General features: G+C 37.4%; 3 protein-coding genes across 5 annotated transcripts; 2 read left to right on the forward strand and 1 right to left on the reverse strand.

The window, feature by feature from the left end:
- Positions 1–634: 634 nt before the first annotated feature.
- LOC148842875 (zinc finger CCCH domain-containing protein 39-like) lies at positions 635–3,983 on the forward strand. The gene is made up of 2 exons (XM_088959564.1): positions 635–1,931; positions 3,352–3,983. The coding sequence occupies exons 1-2, from the start codon at positions 1,157–1,159 to the stop codon at positions 3,606–3,608; spliced, it is 1,032 nt and encodes a 343-aa protein (XP_088815690.1). The 5' UTR covers positions 635–1,156; the 3' UTR covers positions 3,609–3,983.
- Positions 3,984–4,372: 389 nt separating this feature from the next.
- On the forward strand, positions 4,373–14,525 carry NUDX19 (nudix hydrolase homolog 19). The gene is made up of 6 exons (XM_088959563.1): positions 4,373–5,050; positions 5,727–5,867; positions 5,952–6,056; positions 8,161–8,260; positions 12,684–12,776; positions 14,107–14,525. Exons 1-6 carry the CDS (start codon positions 4,445–4,447, stop codon positions 14,391–14,393), a joined length of 1,332 nt encoding a protein of 443 aa, XP_088815689.1. The 5' UTR covers positions 4,373–4,444; the 3' UTR covers positions 14,394–14,525.
- Positions 14,526–16,158: 1,633 nt separating this feature from the next.
- LOC148842877 (uncharacterized) lies at positions 16,159–21,501 on the reverse strand. 3 transcript variants are annotated; one of them, XM_088959566.1, is made up of 3 exons: positions 21,405–21,501; positions 19,935–21,315; positions 16,159–16,757 (listed from the first exon to the last, which is right to left on the reverse strand). In XM_088959566.1, the coding sequence occupies exons 2-3, from the start codon at positions 20,658–20,660 to the stop codon at positions 16,467–16,469; spliced, it is 1,017 nt and encodes a 338-aa protein (XP_088815692.1). In that variant the 5' UTR covers positions 20,661–21,315; positions 21,405–21,501; the 3' UTR covers positions 16,159–16,466. The 3 variants fall into 3 exon arrangements, with proteins under 3 accessions (XP_088815692.1, XP_088815691.1, XP_088815693.1); XM_088959565.1 differs by having other exon boundaries at positions 19,935–21,318; positions 21,405–21,471; XM_088959567.1 differs by lacking the exon at positions 21,405–21,501 and having other exon boundaries at positions 19,935–21,328.
- Positions 21,502–21,750: the final 249 nt, after the last annotated feature.

Consider the following 21,750-nt stretch of genomic DNA (forward strand, 5'->3'; position numbering starts at 1 on the left):
TTTTAATTTGATATTAGTTAACGCTCGAATCCCTCACAGGCCGTGTAAATGCTGGCAGTAACAAACCAGCCATTGTACCGACTGAATTAGGGCATAAGATAAACTGGATGAAGACTGTTTTGGCTTGGGCTCTGCAACATTGAAGATGGCTATGGAACAAAGATCAGACGGTCGAGAATCTTTTAATGGCTTTGATCTCTTTTGCACGGTTGATTTCTTAGGTGGGACCCTTCTTAAGTAGTTGTTCTCAATCTTTGTTACACAAGACCCGATCGAAGACAGTTGGCACAGTTGGCCTCAGTCGCTGTGAGGCGCGCTCTGTGAGGAGCAGATCCGAACTCTCCAGCCCCCCGATTTATTAGGTGTGGTTTGGTCACGTACCACCACAAGGCGGGAAGGGTCAAGGGTGTGTAGTCTTCACAGCTGTTAAAAACTAATATAAGCGGTCGATTCTCTTCTTGGCTGACTTAAAGCCGCACGATTAAACTGAATCCAAGAATTTTTGCAGCAACCCCCGACGCAAGTTTCAGATTCTGTTTTTTTGAAAACAACAATATGAGGGGTAGTTTAGTCATTCAAGGAAGATGGCCAAAACCCAAAACCCAAAAGGTTCCCTAGTATTAAGTATTAACTTGCACGAAACCAGTGTTTTCGGACGGTTTACGGTTTTAGCCCTCCGTTTTGTTGCACCGGAATTAGGATTTTGCTTGGCCTTGATTCTCATTGATAGCTAGGGACCTCTTGTTTGGCCGCTAGGGTTACTATTCGAACGATAATTTAGCACAAGTAGGGTTTTGGAGCTTTACCAGATTTACATTCATTCATAGCTGGTTGGGTTTGATGTTTTGTTTCACTTTGCAGTCCTTTCTGTAAGCTTCCTAGCTGTGACCATGAGTCTTTGGAATATGGATATCTCTCAGATTTGAGTATCGAATTCGGTTTTAGATCAACCAATTTTCTTTATTTCCACTGGATTTCGAAGTGTTGCAATCGAAATCCTGAATCGTAGTTTTGGCTGAACTTTCTTTTTAATTTGTAATTTCTGGGCAATTCCTCATCTGGGTGTCTGAAACTTTCTGTGTTTCTGCTCCATTATTCGTCTGGGCTGTTTGATTTACTACCAGAAAGCCTTACGACGGATCCCATATCCACCAATATGAGTGTTCCTGCTCCTCCCCCGCCATTCTTCTTGCCACCCTTTCCAGTCAGCGGCGATGCAATGGGATTCTGGCCTCAACTCTTGGTCGATAATGAACAGCCAGAACCCGCCACTCCCATGGAGTTTCCACCATTCAAGAAGCCCAGAAGTTCTGAAGATGTCCCCTCAGGCTCAAGTTCCTTTTCCAACCCGCCTCCGAATCCGAGGATGCCCCCACTGAACCCGCCAGCTAACAAAGGAATAAGTAGAATCTTCTTTAAAACTCGTCTCTGTGCAAGATTCAGAGCGGGAACCTGCCCGTATGGAAGCAACTGCAACTTCGCCCATGGAATCGAGGATATTAGGAAGCCTCCACCCAACTGGCAGGAAATCGTTGCTGCCCACGCCCATGAGGAAGATCGAGCGGCCGGGAATTGGGATGAAGATCAGAGAATAATCACCAAGTTGAAGCTATGCAAGAAATTTTACAATGGTGAGGAATGCCCATACGGGGACAGATGCAATTTTCTTCACGAAGACCCATCGAAGTTCAGGGAAGACTCGGGGAGGTTTAGGGAGAGCTCGGCAATAAGCATTGGAACTATAGGATCTCCAGGGGATAATGGTGCTGGGTTTGATCAACAGGAAGGTCACTCTTCCAGCAATTCCAGTCTTGATGTGAACCGGGTGAATGCAAAGCCTGTATTTTGGAAGACAAGGATCTGTAACAAGTGGGAGACGACTGGTCAGTGCCCCTTTGGCGACAAGTGTCATTTTGCTCATGGGCAAGCAGGTATATAGCAGTATCCGAACTCTGTTTTTGTTCAATTTTGTTTCATTATAATGTTAGTCGAGATCTTGTTATTTCATTGCTTTCATATTGATTGTAGCTTTGTCTAGTTTCTCTGATAGTTATGAATTACATTTCACTGGTGAGATCTTGTTATTATCATGCATGTCTACAGTATGAGTTTGAATAACTTTTTAACCAAATCTGCATTTTGTCTGATGCAAGTTTTGGGTTTTCCCAGCTTGCTTTGGCATTGGTATTTTACTCTTAGCCTGGTAACTAATTGAGTTGTCATTGAGCATTACCTTCTAGTTTATCTTTATTATCATGTCCAGGAAAACTAATCATTGTGTTTTGAGGATCAGAAGCTACCTAGATGTTGTGCAAGATGTTCCTTGAAGCCAAGGCTCTTGCCTCTGCCCCGTCGTTAGGGTCTCGATTCAGACCAGTTCGAATGAAAATCCTTTTTTTGTTCCATTTCTAGGAAGCAAGAACTCAGGTCCCTGTTCTTCCTAGAAGTTTCTGCACCTAAGCTCCTTGTTGGGTGAGATTCCTGAAGTTGTAGAAATGCAGAAGGAATCCTTGAAAACCAGCACAAGACTTCTTTTATATTTCTTCTCCTGCATCACATATGTTTAATGGATCAAGAGACTATTAAATGCCTCAAAGTAAATATCAATAATACAAAACCAGGTTACAGCGGGGATTGCAAATATGTGTTTACTACATTCATTTGGACTGCAGTCGAGAGTCTTGCTACAACTCTAAAGAAGCTCCAGGCAGCTGTACATCAATCTCATCTCATGGTTAGATATGATCATTTCGATTTTTGGACCAGTAAATGTCTCAGGTTGGACATTCCAATCTTGGGTCCTGATCATCTGAATATGGACATGTTGCAAGTTATGGGTACCCAAAATGCATCAAATGGGTCCTGAATATCTAACCCCCAAGATTTAGTATACAATTCTGATGCAGTTTCATTTGTCTGGGGCCATTTTACCTGTTGATTGTCACCATGGCAAATACCTACTTTCCATATTATGTATTGACCTCTCTTCTTTCCTGACATAGTTTGTATGCTTGTCTTGTTGGGTTGAACCATTGTAGCCAATTTAGAAGGTTTTACACTTCTAGCTGTCGTTATGAATAATTGAAGCATGAGGTTGAACCATGTTAAATTCATCTATAGGGTACCATGAGGATACTTGTACATGATACATATGCATGCACATTTAATTATTGTATCACTTTCTATTCCAGTTTAGCATCAAGCAATGTATTAATGAGAGAATCTTTTGATTAAAACAGTTTGTAAATGACTGTATGACTGCATTAACGCACGTCTAAGTTTATGAATGCTGCACAAAAGATATGAGATTTGATATTCTATCCGTTGATCAGATTTCTGTCTTAACCACAGAATTACAAAAGTTTGGAGGCCAGAATGAAGCTGAATCAGGGAATGCAGGTGGATCTCTCTCGAAACCTCTTCCAAATCCTATCCAGGATGTATCACCCATTAAGACAGGGATGGGTACTACCAGTAAGCAGCAGCAAGTGCAGAGTAAGAAGTGCTTGCTTAAGTGGAAAGGACCTGAAAAGATCAATCGCATCTATGCTGATTGGATTGATGATCTGCCGCTTGCTTGCAATTCACCAAGCAAAGTGGAGAGCTGATGTTGCATCTAATCGTGTTGCATGTGCAAGCTCACATTCCTATATCACCAATTTTCTTTACAATCAGGGAATATTTGATGGTTGTTTACTTGACATTGGCAGTAATTTTGGTTTTGCTTGAGAGGGGCACTAACAGGGAGATGTAGTTCTTCTAATTTTTCATCCATATTTTTGTTTGGTTTTCTTCATTTAAGTTTGAAGATTCATTTGGATGGAAATTCTCTATTGGCATCCAAGTGTGCACTCTGGTTGCCTACATTATATTCTTTCTCTTCATTGATAAAGGGCTATCTGTTTTAAAAGTCCTATGTATGCAATTGGAAAGATATCTTTACTGTGTAATGGTGATACTTCTTTCTTGGCTTCACGTCAAAACGACCATCGCAAAATTTTATCTATTCATTTCCTTTTCTCTCTACCTTATTCCAATGTTTTAAAAATTGACCGGAAATGAAACCCCTTTTCTCTCCGGTTCCTGCCGTTCAATCTGTCGGTAATCGGTAGTAGGTACTTTTTCCCGGTGGTAGGTAGTTGGTGGTTAGTTTGTAGTTGAGCGGTTGAACCTTCAAAACTCAAAAGCGTAGGTTTTGCTGTTTATCAAAAGACTCCGTTACTGGGTCCCACGTGCATTGTCAAGCCACGTAGCCTACCAATCTACCATTGTGAGCTCGGCTGGGCTACACATCTACAGGTTACACGTGTTATGCATGAACCTCATAGACGCTTGTCAAAAACTGGATGGGAGTGCAGGACAAAAGTACAGCGTATCCGAACTCAACTTCAATCATTTTCTTGAATTTTCTTTTATCGCTGTAGTGTGTAGACGTGGGAGGGAGATGAACCTCTCCCTCTCTTCTTTCTTCACTCTCTTGTCTCCGTCTCTGAAACTCTCAAACCAGAATCAGACCCTAACCCGAAATCTGTACCTTGGGGAGAGAAAATACTCTCTCCGTTTAACCATGTCTATTAATTTGCAGTCTCACGCATTCGCAGGTAATCCTTTGAGATCCAAAACTCCTAAACCAGGTGACCCATTTTCTCCAAGTTCAGCCCTTGAAAGCTTGAAAGTTTCTCTTTTGGAGAGTATCCATGAACCATCCTCCCAAAATTTTAAGGTCTTGCCCTTCAGGAAAGGCAAGCCCTTGGCCTGTTGTTCGGATACCAATAACGATGCAACCCCAGTTTGGAATCTCGGGTGGTTAAGCTTGCCTGACTGCAAGAGATTTTTGGCGGATTCTGATGCTCGTCTGAGTGAGGATTCGTTCGTTTACCTTGGATCAGAAGGAGATCTCATCTATTGGGCAATTGACGTCTCGACCATGAGCGGCTCTGTTTCTGAATCGGGTGGTAGACGTTTTTGCTTTGTGGAGCTGCGAACATTGATGGTTGCCACTGACTGGGCTGATGCTTACATGATGGGGCAATTGGCTATTGCGGGTCATGTACGTTATGTTATTTTCTGTCTGTTATCTTATTTTCCTTGTGTTTCTATTGAAGATTACTTGTTTCCTACTTAGGAATTTCTAAAAACTATAAAATCAGGCAACTCTAGTTGCGTTGCCATCTTTCCAAATGTTTGGCAATGAGAATCACTATTTTTTTTTTTTTTTCTGTTTTAGTGATATTCAAACACAAATGGTAAAACTAACAAATTGTTTTTATCCAAAAGCCCTTCTTGATTTAAGTGAGTAGATTATTAGCTTCTCAAAACTCAATTCTTTAAGAATTATCTGCAATGACGCTCACCTGTGTCCAATCCTTTGCAAATGCTTCAATGGAAAGTTGTTACTCAACTTGAAGCCCAGGGGGACTAATTTTTCTTGTTCAAGTTCTTCATCCATTCTGAAAAGATTCATTCATTTCCAATGGACATTAAACATTAATTCTGTCGGATTATTATTCTTTTTGTATATTTATGTTTTTATGTTTAAATTCATAGCGTTTCCTGAAAAGCGTACAAAAACATTCCATTTTGAAATTTCTCTCCTTTTAATACTTTTAGGAATTTTTTGAAGAAAGGTAAAATAAGGATTTGTTATTTCTGGTGGGTTACTGTCTGCAACCCATGTTACTTATACTTCTGCTTTTTCTTTCTTGTTTTTGTTCTCATTAGATCAGGCTAGGGCATTGATAGAATGGCACAACATATCACGCTTTTGTGGGAACTGTGGAGAGAAAACTATCCCCTTGGAGGCTGGGAGGCGGAAGCAATGCCCAAATGAGTCATGCAAGAAGAGAATTTATCCTCGTGTTGATCCAGTACTCTCTCTCTCTCTCTCTCTCTCTCTCTCTCTCTCTCATATGTCAATCCGGTATGCTGAAGTGAATGATGGCTTCAAACAGGTTGTCATCATGTTAGTAATAGATAGAGAAAATGGCCGTGCACTTTTGAGCAGGCAGTCAAGATTTGTACCTCGTATGTGGAGTTGCCTTGCTGGTTTTATAGAGGTTTGTATGGTTAACCTTAAGATGAATTCATGTTTGACAGCTCATATAATTGTGTCTTGGTTCTTTTGGTTGTTTATAGAAATGATATAGAAAAATGTTCAATAGTGTACTTTTTCTAAATATTCTTTTTTATAGATAAGGTAATAACGCTTTAGGTATATTGATAGAAACCCTGTAAATACTAGTAAGCTTTACATGCTTTATCTTTACATTTTTTATAGTAAAAATAAAAGAAATTTAATAAAAGGAAAAAGGACAGCATTGATGAATACATACTTAGGCGATAAGGTATGACCAAGACAAATCACACTAAAAACCGTGTACCGCATTAACACACCTTGGTTGTTTCCGGAAGTTATAGGTGAGAACTTGAAATTACATTTTTATACCAAATAGAAGAATATTTTATTAATGAAAATAGGAGAATACAAGATAGGGAAGGGTGATGAGATGGCACTCCAACCCAGAAGGTACAAAAGGAAAGTTTACAAAACCATCCCAGAAAACATTATAACACGTGAATGTGACAGGCCTGACAGCATTTCCAAGGTGGACCAGAAACAGGATCTAGATGATGTCCTTTGTACACACAAATTCTTGATGCATTAGGATCCAGTCCATTATCAGGCTTCCTATCTCTGAGCATAATTTTTCACAGCGCTAATGCTTATTGGAAACTCTTCTGTTTCTCCCCTACAAAATTCCCCAACCACTGCAGAAGGAACATTGCTCCAAAAATAATTGCCTTCTTGTTGCCTCTTAGACCACAATGAAAAATAAAATCTTATGAGGATATCTTGGAGGTAAATTGAAATTACTCACTCCAACCCCTAAAGAATCATGAAGGCTTTCAAACCTGGCCAAAAATATGAGAATCCTGCACAGGGTCTATCAGCTTGCTCTCAGTGCTACTTGTATTTCAAATATGCTGGAGATCCTCTGATTCCTAAACATTCCAACAAACCACGAACAGGATGTTCAAAGAATTTACTTCTTGGCTCCATTGCTTTTGGTGTCCATTGTTTTATCTCTTTGTTCAGTCTCCTTGGCATTGCCAGATACAACTGAAACAGAAAAAAAAAAAAAAAATCTATATGATGCTTGATATAACTTGGTTGATCCAGATTTTGTGCATCATCCCACATGTTTGTTATGGTTTTCTTTCCAGAGATTAAAATGGTTAACAGTTAAAACATAATCCACTTATACAGTTATACCATTTACAAGAAGGCTATTTGGGTGGGGACTGGGGTCTTGCAAACAAAAGAAGCCTGAAAACTGGCTCTTCTACTTGAAAAGTCTGCTTAGAATGATCAGACCATGAAACCACCTTGGTTAGCCTAAGCTATTTCCTATAATGCTAATCCAACGTGGATGGGAGAGAACCTTCCACTTTTTCCCATGAGGGATAAAAACAAATCCACCTTGCAATCATTCAGATTTCTGCAAAAAAGGATGGCCCAATACTCGTTTGCCACATATAATTTCATCACTGTCCTGCACTACTGTACCTGTGATTCTTTATTAAGTGTGCCATACCTTGTATTATACTATTGTCTCAATGAAATCCCCTTTCCTACCTTGAAATTGATGTGCATGTGCTTTTGGATATGTGCAAATATCTCCAGTAATCCTTTTCATACTGGCATGCCATAGCTTTTGTTCCTTCCATAGTATCACTAGTTTCTATTCCTTTACTTAGCGGCAGTCATTCTTGACAGATCTTTCTGTTCCAGTGTTGATCTATATTTTTTCATATTTTAAATTTGATACCTCATTGCCCATTAGAAGTTGCAGATTTATAAATTGACAGTTTGGTACAAATGCATCATTCACTAAATGCTGTTGTACTCTTTGATATCCTGTATGCGGTACGTGGATTTAGGTTGTTGTGACAGTATCTGCCTTTCTTATGACTTCCGACCACCTTATTAGATTATTGTTGTTATCATAATTATCACCATTTTCATCACCATCATCATCATCATCATTCTTGTTATTCTTTTCTCATTCACTCTACTGTTGTTATTGTTATCCTTATTAAAGTGAGTGGTAGCCACTAGGTTTCATAAGCATTTAGATCAAATCTTTATATTTTCCTCAGCCAGGAGAAAGCTTGGAAGAAGCAGTGAGGCGAGAAACATGGGAAGAGACTGGCATTGAAGTGGGGGAAGTTGTATATCATAGTTCTCAGCCATGGCCTGGTATCTTCTCGTCTTTCTTGTACCATTTGTGTCAAATGTGTTCTTGGTTTTTCTGCTGTATTTTATGTCAATGCTAAAGGAAGAGCACATTGAATAGACTGAAATATACATATATATTAGGACCATGTCCAGTTGATCCCTCTCAAGACCCCAGATAGCTGGGACCAACATAGGATAATGGCCTTATGGGTTTATACTACAGGATACCTTCTATCTGCACTCCTGTGAGTAGATGTTTAACTAATTAATACATAAAAAGAGGCCCTGCACATATTAGTTGTCTATGTAAATTGGAAAATAGTATATCTGAAATTATAATGGATGCAGATGTAATATTGTAATGCTGAGTTAAGGTATTATAAATACTAACTCACCATGATAGAAGGTGGTTTAAAGTGGAGAAATTTCTAATTGATTTATATGAATATCATAAGGTAAATAGTTGGATCCTGATTTCTCAAGGACAATTTTGCCCATCCAACTTAATAGCATAAACTCACTATTTTTCCCCTTTAAGTTAACATTATGATAAGTGACACTTCATTTATTAGTATAACAAATTATTCTCCTTATAAATTTGATTAACAATTTTTTCCTCAAGGTAAATGGCATAAATGTTATTTTTTGTAGCATTTTCTCATTCTTTCTTCTTCAGATTCTGAAACTCCACTTTTCGTTGTACTTTTTATGGTGAATAGTTATGATTTAGTGTATAAATTTTCATAATCAATTGAAAGATGAGGCCCTCCATGTGCCTTGGGTATGGAATCCTTAACTACTACTTCTATGCATAAGAATAAAATGTTATTGGAGGAATGAGAATCAAGCTTTATTTATTTTATCAAAAAAAAAAAAAAAAGAGGAGTTAAGCTTTTCTGGTTTTCTAAGCAGTTATCTGGTGAGTAAACCTAAGTGGACATGGAATAATGTTTATTTATGCTTTAAAGTACTTTCTTCAATGGAACTGAACAGAGCAGAATGGCATGGAAGGATTCATGTAGCCGAACCCATAGTTAGGAGAAGACTTAGTTGAGTTGAGTTGAGTAAAATTTGAAGTAATAGTTTTAACTTTTAATCGGTGAGAGTAATGAGCTAAAGCAACTCCTGGACAATGAATGTGGTTGAACCAAACTAGCTCCTCGAAAAGTGTTCAAGTTTTAACTTATGAAACAAGTAAACACCCAAAGTTTCATCAAAACAAATAAAAAGAAAAAAATGAATAAAAACAGGCAGTAGTTTTTGCCATTAATACTAGCGATACTACTAGCTTCCCAACTATGGGTTTTTACTGTTTGAATAAAAGAAGGGAATGGTAAAATAGAAATGCATGTGCCATTGATTGGGAGGATAGATTTTATTCCATTGATTTCTCTATTAGATCTGACGAATCCTTGAATGGAAAAGTGGAAGTCTTGCAAGAAATATTTCCTGCTCTCCCCTCAACATTATTGAACCAAAGGTCTTGGAAATTTTTATTGCAGTGACTGTCACTCTGGTGTTCTGGGTGTGAGCATGGTTTCCTGCTTCATTAAATACTGAAGAGAACCTAGGAAATGTGAGAAGCTTAGAGGCGTTACAAATTTGTTGCCATGAAATGCCTACTTGGATATACATTTACACAAACTTATATTACTATATACATAATACAGTTAATCCTTAGATTATTTTCTTTTGTCTATACAATGAACTATTTTTCCAGAAATGAGATTATTGCTTCATAAATTTTCTTGCTTCTTGGTAGAATCTCCTTTTTCACCGAAACTTGTTTGCCATTTTATATTTGAGTTCACCCAGGGATTTTCTGATCGAATCTAATGCTTTCATGCATATCATTTATGCTATGTTGAAATTTAGGTGACCTGATTTTGTAGTAAATTGTTGGGTTAAGCAAGTTAGGCCAAAATGGTTTTTGAATCATGGAGAATGTCCCTCTCCCCATTAAGGATATCTGGCACCTAATACCATCACCAGGCCACCAATGCTAAAATGCCTGATTTTAAGCTATTACATAGGTGACAATTGAACATAACCTGGGAATCTTTGGTAGTTTGGAGAACTAATAAAAATCCTTATAATTTTTTTTTTTATAAATAATTTGAATCTTGTTAATAGACTTTATTTAATATCTTTACAAGCATCCCTTAGAGTAGGGCTGCTCACAAATAAATCCAAACCGACCAACCCGGCCTGACCCAACCCGAGTTGGCCAGTTTTTCTTCACTACCAGTCGGTTTCGGGTTGCAAAATTGAACAAACAGAACTGAACCGAGTTATGCAAAAAAATATATATTGTGAAAAAATCTGTTAAATATAGATTTTTAGTTTTAAATAATAAATATATATCTAAAAATATATATATTCTGAAATATATCAGATATATATTTCCAGAAATTAGAAAATATATATTTCGATATATTTGTATATATGTTTTGGTTTTAAATATATATTTCCAGAAAATATATTCTAAAATATTATATATAATATTGACTTCATGTGCATTGTGCAAACTTGGAGTTGGTTGAAACCCAAACCGACTCAAACCAACCAGGTCGGTTTTACTTAATAGAGGGTCGGTTTCGGTTTGGTCTATAGGTAACCCGACCAGGTCGGGTCGGTTGAAAAAACACTACTAAACCCACTCAACCTGACCCGTGAACAGCCCTACCTTAGAGAGGCATGAGCTGCTACCTCTCATACAAAAAAAATAAAAAATAAAAACATTAGAAGTGTGCCCTGAATAAAATAGACCCATTCACCCCTTGCTCAGCCAAAGCATCTTCCATCCCATTTGATGATCTCCTCACCCATTATATATCCTCAAATTCATATTCCTAGTTAGCCATGTAAATTTTTTCATTTCACTCTTGTAGCACCAAATTATAGACTCTGGATTCTTTAGCCATTCTACCACCACTTTCAAATCCCCTTCAATCACCACATCTGTCAAGTTTAGCTCACTAACTAACTGCACCCTTTGAATTGCAGCATGCAGTTCCACTTTGAGGGAGTCACCCGTACCCGCAAGACCAGAAAAAAGTGCTATTAATTTACCTTCTCCATCTCTCAAAACCCCTCATATTCCAGAAGGGCCTGGATTATCTCGGTTACTCCCATCAAAGTTCAGTTTAACAAAACCTTCAATTGGTGGTACCTAAACAACCTCCATTCTGTCCTTTCTCTTAGAGCTTTTAGCAACTGCTTTCCAATTCCTCCAAATATCATCCAAAGAAAACTGGGAAAACAACTCCAGAGTGTTGATCCTATGGATCACCCTGACCATCACACAAATCCTGATTTCTTCCTTGCTTCTTTCCTTCTCTGAGAAGATTCTTGCATTCCTCTCTTCCCAGATGGTCCAAATCAAGGCTGCTCTGACACATCTCTACATTATCCTTCCTCTCTTCTTTGGCCAAGTAAACGGGGAGGGATCAAATAAAAAAAAAAAATATATATATATATATATATTAGCCTCCATTGTTAAAGTCCACCTGTACCAAAACAAAGAAAAAAACCAAAGCCAAATATTTACAACACAGGGGCAGGAAATCAGTAAATGAAGGCAACTCTCATTACTGGATTTGCATAAGACACACCAGTTAGGGAAGAGACAGGAATTAGGTCTTCTCTTTTGTAACAAGTCCATAGTATTTATCTTCCCATGAACTACTTCCTAGCAGAAAGCTCTTACTTTGGGTGGAATGGGTCTACACCAAAACTCTTTAAAGGGAAAGGAAGAAGCTGAGGAATCACAAAGTCTTGAACAAAGAAGCACAATAAAACAAACCCTTAGGGTTGGGGGCCCAAATACACTTATCAGGTTTACCAGGGTCCAAGCAAACATCTTGAAGGAGTTATAGAAGATCCATACAAGCCAAAAGTTCATTATCCCTAAGATCTCTACGGAAACCAAAGTCCCAACTAAGACCCACTGGATGCATTGGAGGATGGTTTGGGTTATAGTTTTTAATGAGTTCAGAGGTCTTAGGTGTAGAGATGTTGTTTATGCCTTTTTATACATATCTTCATACTTGCATTAAAAAATGTTTAGAAAACCCTGGTTTATGATATAATTTGTGTAGCATTTATTTGATTTTGTTGTATTTTTTGGGAAAGAATGGCCATCTTAAAGTGGCTTACCAACAAGTAGCAACCTAATGTGTCATATGTAACTGTTTCAAGGTAACAAAAGGATTTACGGTTCAGAGTGTTGTGTAACCCCCCCCCCCTCCTTCCCCTAATTTCCTAAACTTGCCAGTTAATATTTTTAGTTGCTTTTCTATTTATGGTTTGTGATATGCTGTCTAGTGCCTTTTGGTATCTATGCTCATTTTGCAAACTGTGATGTTCCTTGTACACACATTGTATTTTTGTTCTCTCTCCTTATTTCAACTGACTTTCTTCTTCCAATCTGCAATGCCTTCAGTTGGACCTAATAGCATGCCATGCCAATTGATGGTGGGATTCTTTGCATATGCAAAATCCTTAGAAATACATGTGGACAAAGAAGAGTTAGAAGGTAATTTGATCTCTTTGGATAAAATGTTATTTGATATGGTTTGTTTGGTTTCTACATGCTAAATTGAATTCTTAATGATAGTATACTGTTTTATCATTTTTCTGATAGTCTGATTTATATGAAAAATGTGCTGAACAAAGGAGGAACCAAGGGTAATATATAATTTACAATCACCATCTATAAAGTAAATAAGGGGCCATTGCTTGGTGTAATGGTAAAATTTCCAGCTGACAAGCATGAGAATGTGTTCAAGTCTGAGAGCAGCCACTTTGTGCAAAAATAATAAATAAGAGGCAAGTTTAGGTCTGTATCCAGTAATGTTTTCTTTTCTTAAATCTGTATGGTAAATAACTAATAGTCAAACTAAGCATATGCCTAAGGCTGCATTTGGCAATCCTTAGGACTTACCTCCTCTAGCAGTTAAAATGCCCCTATGAACACTGAGGTTTTAACTGCAAAAAGGGGATAAGTCCTTAAAATAAGGAACGCCAAATGCAGCATAAAACTGTTTGGACTTAGAACCAAATAATACAAACTTCAAGGATGTGAGACCTTGCCCGTGGAAAAACACAAAATATAGCATCCTTAATAAAGAGACTTGTAAAAAATGAAATCTAACCATTGAGATCTCCTTAGATTTTTCTATAATAAGAATAAAGGTTGCCAACAGATCATGTGAACATAGTTTATCGGTCCTCACCATATGTCTCATAAATCACCTTGCCGTTGCGAGACTGTATCACAAAAAACGAATTGCAGTCATCAGGTTGATATTATCCAACCTGTTGCTTTTCCTGCTGGGGCAGTTATCTATAACATTTAAATAGCTTTCCAGCTACTTGTAATTCTTTTGATTAAAGGCTGGTCAATTTGAAGTCCACTTGATGACACATGAAACAGTTTATTGTGGTCAGTTATAGGGTTATTTATTGTATTGAGAATACATGCGACACTGACAAGTACATCAAGAGTCAAGACATACTGATTCTACATGGAAGTGGAAAATTATACTTCAAACTATTCACAATGGGATTATACTTGGATTGGCACTGTAAAATGAATTATTTGTCTTTTTATCTGGGGTATGTATTTGAAGACAAGCTTTTGTAGGCTTACAAGTTTTGTGCCGTTGTGTGTTTTTAATGTCTTTTATACATTATATTGTGCATGCTAATATCATTGGCATAAATCACCATAATAATGAAGACAGATTTGAAGCATATTGGAAACATGTCACAAATACTTTTTCTTTACTATTTGCCTGACATTGTCAATTTTCACTGCGCCCCCCCACCCACCCCGCAAACTAAAAAAAAAAAAAAAAAAGCAGATGCCCAGTGGCACAGTAGAGAAGATGTGAGGAAAGCATTGACCTTTGCTGAATATGAGAAGGCACAGAAAACAGCAGCAGCTAAGGTAAACCGGATGTGCAAAGGTGTCGAGAAGGGCGAGAACTTCTCTTCAGATTTCAACTTAGAAAGTGGGGAACTCGCTCCTATGTTCATCCCCGGACCCTTTGCCATTGCCCACCATCTCATCTCTTCGTGGGTGAATCAAGGTGCATTGGAAGGTGCTAAGGCTCTCTCTAAGCAAACCAACTCCACGTCAAATTTGTAATATAGGACCTCTCTCTCTCTCGTGATTCTTAAAGTTCTCTTCCCGTGCTATTGAGATGAATAGACGACGATGTCGTTGTTTACTGATATTTCTAAATGATGGCTGGAATTTGGTGTATTGGTGTTTGATAAAGTGACTCGTATATTTCCATTGGCTGAACATGACACCGAAACCTAGAAATCCTCGTCTCTAAGCATGGATGAATGCCTCTTTAACATGACAACTTTTCTTAACCAACATATAAAAGTTATTCATATCCAAGATTACTATTACCTCGAATAGTATATTACCTTAATAACTTCATCTACAAAAAAATAATAATAAACATTCAATTCAGTCACTTCATCTGTTACAGTTCCTTAATTGCTAAACGACGAGGCTTTTCTAAAACTTCACCATATGGTAGCAATAACATTTGTGGGTCTAAGCCATTTTTAAGTTTGAAGTCTTTTCTCTATTACACTTTCAACAGTTATCAAATGTTTTATTTTTCAGTTGCATGGCAATACTGATGGCCTATTGATTTTTGGCAGATTTTTGGCAAAATCTATAGTGCATCTGTTGCACCTTGCAGCAAGACTTTTTGGTTGAACATGATACCAAGTACACCTTGTCAAACACAACTATACTTTGTGAAACTTGAACAAATGAAAATTGAGTAGCCTTAAAGATGATTCATTGAGATCTGGATTTAGCATGCAGCCAATATTAGTGAATGCACGGTGGTTGAAGTTATGAATCTTTCAATGGTTTTATTGAGAAAGACCTAGGAAATGTTTTGATGGATCTTGTTGGTTTTGGAGTTCCAAAATAGTGTCCTTTACAATTGACAGTCCATCTGTCCTTATTCAGATGGTGACTAGAATGTCTTAATATTTACAGTTTTCCAGAAAACAAAATTTCAGAAAATAGTTGAAAATTCTGTACTATGGAGGGATAAGTGCACTGTAAAAAGTAAGGGTCTGTAAATGAAACTTGTATATTTTAAAGAGTAAGTTGGATTTTTCAAAGGAAAGATAAAATGAAGATATTATCATTTCGGGGTGGGACGAGTGTAAGGTCAACCTAAGCCAAATCTTAACACTTGGGCTTACGGCATTGAACCCAGGTTCAAGCCCCACCTGTCTGACTAAAATTTCAACGTATTAAAAATGGTCTTAAGCCTATCTGAACCGGCTTGCCTGAAAAATGAAGAAACCCAAGGTTTTGGGCTCAGGTCTAGTTTGAGGACCAAAAATTCTGGGTTCATTCGGTCTGGACTTGGTTAGACCCACCCAAAATTGCAGACCTAAAAATGCTAACATTAGGACTATTTGAAACACTTTCACCATATTCACTTTGGATATCGGTTCAATTTCCGTTGGCTTTGAGTCCTGAAAGCCAAGGATCACACCAAAAAAAAGTGATGCAATGTAGCAATGCGTCTGCTAGTCACCAGTGGGAAAAGCTTTTGGAGGAAGATTTCTGAGCAGATAGGGAATAATACTTCATAATTAATGCAACAAAGCGGCAGAATTCTTGGCTAGTATTGGTCAAAACCTCCTGGCTAGCACGATTAAGGTCAACAAATTTGCCCCAAGTCTTTGGGGACATTTGAGGGTGAGCTATGCCACGCCTTGTGTAGCCCCTTTTCCTTGATAGCTTCTGGCTGATTATTCAAGAAGAATGTCCTGAAGGATAAGAGAGGCCCAGTATGGCATGGCTAGAGATAACAAGAAAAGTTGCACTTGAATCTTCAGATTAAGTGGTGGAACAGGATTAGATCTTGAGCTGATAACCATGAGAATGGAGGTTTAAGTCTCAGCACAGCACTACATGTAAGAAAATGCTGGAGGGTAGGTCTGCGTCCAGTCCACCCCTCCAAGGACCCCTTATAAACAGGACCAACATGAGGTAATGGCCCTTACCCAAATGTACAGAGAAGAAACAGTCTGCCTGTGTGCTATCTTCGGTTTGGCTCTGCCTATAATAACCTTTGTTTGATACAACAATATGAAACAACTGATTTCTTGATAGATTTTCCCACCATAACAGCCATATCAGCAGCAAGCATTTAAAGAACATAGGTATAGTTTAAGTGTCTACATGAGTCTTTCCATAAGATTGAGCCCACTTGACGGTTGATCTCGCTAAAGCATCCATTGGATCTATGCATTTCTTCAGAAGAGGATCACCCCAAGGTAAGAGACCACACATGTCATCAGATGCAAGGATCACAGTGTTTACAGCCCTCACTAGAAGAACCTGGAGTGCAATTCTCAAGAGATTTCTTGCTCCTTCAATATCCTTCCTGTTCAAAGCTTCAATAGCAGGAATCACAATGTGCTCCATGGTTGCTTTATCTGGCAGCACAACCTCAAACCCCTGCACATTAGATGAATAGGATGAAACTGATAAATATGACATGGGATAATTTCTATTTCCTCCAAATGAAGGCCATATATTCCATATATTCTTTTGTTGCTTGGGAGGTTGGGGGTGGGGGAATACTGTAAGTGGATAAACAATTCAACTGTAGACTCCTTTATCATCAGGAATTGTACTTTTCAAACCATAGGTGATAGATTTTACCTATAGGATTTCACCAGGTGAAGCAGGTTATGGATGAATATGCAAAGAAATCTTGGTGACAATGATAAGCTTCTGAAATTTGCAAAATACTTAATTGGTTCACATGTGGCACAGCCATGTAGGTGTAAAATGTGTTTATACACTGATTTACATTTTTTTCACTGCTTAGAGTGGGGGACAGGATCCATGACAATGTAGTATTTTAAAACTTTATTTTTCTCAATTTCCATCCAACAAGACTTTTTCCCTATTCCCACCATCCCCTCGTGTTATTAGTCTCCACTCTCCATGTAACTAAGAAATTAAAAAATTAATTTTGAATATAAAATATCTCCAGTTTCAAGTTTATTATATGATTAACCAGACCTCAAAGGAAGGAATTTCTCCCTATGCAGTGTTGCTGGGATAAATAGGAGATCCACTTTTTTTTTATCAGTAACTGTGATCCACTATTTTTGCTTCTAGCAATTATTATGGACTTGCAATGTTTTTATTACATTTTAGTCTAAGGGTAATCTAGTCGGTTAAATATACACACAGATGACATGATATTTTCACATATCATTAAGGAATTCTATAACTTACCATATTTATGCTCTATGGAGCAAAAAGGCATTGGTTTTAAATTGTTCAAATCAGAAGATTTTAAGAGCCAAGCTTGCAGATGACACAAGAAGCATCTAAGTTATGATTTTTTTTTATTGGTAATCTGAATTATGGAATCAATGATGTGAGATTAGGATGTGCAGAAGGATCAAGCAAGTAATGGAGTATCATACATGTGTGTATGTTATTTTTGTTTATTTATTTGGATTATCCTTTCAATACAATCATGTTTAATATTATCTCATTTGATCTATGACTCTCCTATACCTTCTCTCAGTGTAACCTTCAGAAGGACTAATACTGCTTCTACATATCTCCTAGTAGAGAAGATACCTATATCTATCCAACTAATTCAAAGCTGATTGCATTAGGAGATTAGATAACAAGAAAAAGAAATGTACAAAAGGAAAAAACATAAGATCTCCATTTATTTATTTTGAGGGGATGAGACACCACCAAACCTATTTTAGCTTTCAAATCAAATTTTTTAAATTATAAGCCACAGGATAATTCATGATAGACATTATCCAGTTCATTCAGGCTTCAGAAAAAGTCCACCACGATACCCAAAACCCTGTACTATGTTCATGTTGCAAGGCTTTTGACTTCTGTAACTCTTATCAAATGATTTGACATTCAATTGTCAGTAATTCCCATGAAATTCGATTGTGTTCCTAAAATTTGAAATGAAACTTGGAGAAACTTAATAACAATAAACAGGAACACAACAAGTACCCTGAACAACACTAGAATGATTCACCCTTGTACGTGTCATCCTCAAATAGTCACATCCAGCATATCCTGGAATATGTGTTTTCTTGCTCTCCTATGATATTTAAACATAAATAGCTCAACAAAGTTAATGGAGGAGTTTCATAACTAGCAGTATTCTTCCACTCAGAGAACTGCCTCAGTATTTTCTTAATTAGATAAGAGCATCGTCTTTAACACTGAGTATTTTCTTAATTATTTTAACTTTGTTTAAATCTTAAGCTACAACACTGGGTTGTAGCTTAATTAAGATTTAACTTTGTTTAAATCTTAATTATTTTCTTAATTAGATAACAGCATCACCTTTAACACCGAGTATTTTATTAATTATTTTAACTTTGTTTAAATCTTGGGCTACAACAGACTCTGAGAGAGAGAGAGAGAGAGAGAGAGAGAGAGAGCATCAGGTTAGATATAAGATTGCATGATGTGCAATCCAAATTGAATCAAAGCTTATTATTGAAAACCTGAACCCTAATGGCAGGATATCCAAGCAAACTTCACATCCTAGAATAAAAATTTCCAATACATCTATCACGACCTAAGACAAGTTCAATTTGTACTAATCCTAGATTATTTGAATATACATAAAAAGATAAAAATTAGCTGCAAATCTGAACCATAGGCTCAGTTTGGGATGAGTGCATATATAAATGCAAACAGTTTAAAACCTTGTATATTGTATTTCTAAACCTTGCCTTTGTACTGTACATATTTGTATTTGCACTCTTCCCAAACCAAGACTTAATAGCAGGAGCTTACAAACCAAGGCAATCTTCCTACTTTAGAATCTTAATCTTGCAAAATTCTAACTACTGTAACTGCACAGACACTATTTGTTCCATCAAATTATCCTATTTTCATAATGTGATTATTCAAAAAAATAAATTTCTTCATAAATTTCATTTTTTCTAAAGTAATAAAAAGTTGCAAATAACCATTCAAGATTATTTACAGTGATAGTTCTCAGTTTGCCTATTTCTAGACCTCTTCTTGAGAAACATGACTACTAAGACCTACACAAGAATAACCTCCAAACTCATGCTCTTAGGGAAAATAGGCAACAATAACCTTGATATAAAACCCACAATGTGCATATGAAGCAAAACCAAACTGACTTTAAGTATTCATTCAGTACATGAACACAATGAAGCCAAAAATAATGATAAGGTACCAGTGTGAAGTGGGAAGCAATAGTAGATAAACATTGGAAATTAAAAAAAAAAAAGGAAAAAAAGGAGAAGAAGAAAAGTAAGAAGTTGTGATACTTTTAGTGGACAAACAATAAATCTGTATTGTAAATAAAGTAGATCTTATGTCTAAGAAAATATGCTATGCAATTGTGTGAAGAAGAGAACCTCTGCTTACATACTATTGTAACAAGACCTGGTCATGAACATATCCATAATGTTTTAAACTGTATGCGGAAAATACCACCCTGCTAACTTGGTACAGATTTTGGATTTTGAATTTTTAGTACAATATATCCCACGACCCAAAATCCATCTTCAATAAGTAATCCATATTTCTACTAATTTAAGTATTTGGATTACTTTTTAAATACCAAACAATCTAAACTGAATAGTAGCTGACCTGACTCTGGAGCTTCTCCTGATAGAAACCAGCTTTTAAAGTTGCATATGTGGCAAGGACCCCTATCCTCAAATTACCCCCAGCCTCAATTGGCTTCAAGTTTGCTTCCTTGAGCTCTGAGGCAACACACTCACCTACATGAAGAAAAGGTACAGAACAGCCTTCAGAGATCTCCTCATGCCATGTATGGGAGATATGACAAGGCATAACAATACAACGTGCGCCTGAGTGCTCAAGAAAAGCCCTTTTATGCCGCAAATTCTCCACAACAGGAGTATAATCCAATTGGTAAAGAGCAGTTTTGGTATGACGATAGGGAACGGCACTCCTTTCGCAGGAAGAAAGCTCCTTGTTCAGAGCCGGATCACTGCAGACAACAAAAGGGAGGTTCTCCTCTCCATTCTTTGCACTCCAAAAGATGAGTTTTTCCAAGAAAGTCAGAGTAGAAACAGTTGATGCCCCTCCAATAATACCTACTGTATTAGCTTGGTTGAGCAAGGGACCAGATGTCTGACTGCTAGTAGGAGCTGAAACAGAAACAGAACTCCTCTTTGATTCAAGTAAATTACTACTGTCATCAGTATGCGGGAGAGTTGAAGACGGTTGTGCAGCCAGAACCGGATTTAGCCAGGTTCTATACAGGCTCCTATGCTTATTTATGTTACCTACCAGATGTGATGGGCAATTCAATGTGTGGAAAGGCATTATCATGCTTCCATCAAACATCCCCAATACCTTAAATCACCTCTGAAAGCCAGAAAAACCTGTATGGTAGTCTGAAACTCACCACCTAGAACTCAAGTTCCATTAATAAGCCACTAATCTCTGAGACCATCTGAACTTGAGCCGCTTTAAAAACACTCACCTCTAAAAGCTAGTAACTTCAAATGACAGGTTTATACTTCAGCACCTAAAACCATAAACCCGCCTCGAAAAGTTACTAAACTGTCATCGGTTGAAGAACTCTCTGCATTTGTTAAGCAAGTAGCAGACCTTCACCAACTTTCTAAGTTTCAGCCTTATAGCAGAAAATTCACCGTAACCTTTAACTGGTTTCCCATGTTTCAACTTCTAAACACCGAATCCGACTCCAGAATTTCCCGGGTCTTGATTTTGACCCACACCCCAGACCAAAAATTGTAAATCACACTCGACTCCCAAAAGCAAAACCAGAAATCTTCATTGGTTCTCTACAGTCACCAGCTATAAACAAGACCTAACATCAAAATCAAAATTCTTGTAGAAGATTGAAGAGAGCAAGTGACAACATCATCCTCCCAGTTCCGAGGGCTTTTTTTTTATATGCGTTTCAGCGGTTATCACTGTGACCAATCATCGAATGTGGAAGACTGGAAGGAATCTCCACCTCTGTTTCTGTCACCTTCTGAGACCAATTTTATTCACGAGTGTCTATCATTCAGAAATAAATAAATAAAACAAATGTAAAACAGAGTTTTCTAATTTTCTTACCTTGGCTGATTTTTTTTCTCCATCTGGCAATCATTTTTTTTATCTTGGGGATTGAAATGATGAATGTCCCCAAATTCTGAACCATAAAACATAATTATCTTCTCTTCTTTACTAGGCCTACATGGATCTTATTCTTACCTCCTAAAAAACAATCTATGTAATGACAATCGCGGTCAACAATCTAACGGCCATTAGAAGTTTCAGAGTTCTGACAAACACAATCTTTAGTCTTTTTCATTGTCTGATCTCTGGTGAGGACAGATAAAGGTATGTAGGATCTTTTCCAATTTAAGATCATTAACTGGGTGACAGAGGAATGCCAAGACATTTTCAGGTTTGATTGGCT

The sequence above is a fragment of the Nelumbo lutea genome, chromosome 8 (genome assembly GCF_056320005.1).
Source record: "Nelumbo lutea isolate HS-2025 chromosome 8, American lotus-T2T, whole genome shotgun sequence".
NCBI classification, from domain to species: domain Eukaryota; kingdom Viridiplantae; phylum Streptophyta; class Magnoliopsida; order Proteales; family Nelumbonaceae; genus Nelumbo; species Nelumbo lutea.

Excerpts from the sequence above, each read along its gene's own strand:
- LOC148842875 (XM_088959564.1), top strand. The coding sequence starts at position 1,157 with ATGAGTGTTCCTGCTCCTCCCCCGCCATTCTTCTTGCCACCCTTTCCA. Across the intron at positions 1,932-3,351 it reads TTTTGCTCATGGGCAAGCAG|AATTACAAAAGTTTGGAGGC; the intron begins GTATATAGCAGT and ends TCTTAACCACAG.
- NUDX19 (XM_088959563.1), top strand. The coding sequence starts at position 4,445 with ATGAACCTCTCCCTCTCTTCTTTCTTCACTCTCTTGTCTCCGTCTCTG. Across the intron at positions 6,057-8,160 it reads GCCTTGCTGGTTTTATAGAG|CCAGGAGAAAGCTTGGAAGA; the intron begins GTTTGTATGGTT and ends TATTTTCCTCAG. Across the intron at positions 8,261-12,683 it reads TAGTTCTCAGCCATGGCCTG|TTGGACCTAATAGCATGCCA; the intron begins GTATCTTCTCGT and ends CAATGCCTTCAG.
- LOC148842877 (XM_088959566.1), bottom strand. The coding sequence starts at position 20,660 with ATGTTTGATGGAAGCATGATAATGCCTTTCCACACATTGAATTGCCCA. Across the intron at positions 16,758-19,934 it reads AGGAGAAGCTCCAGAGTCAG|GGGTTTGAGGTTGTGCTGCC; the intron begins GTCAGCTACTAT and ends TCTAATGTGCAG.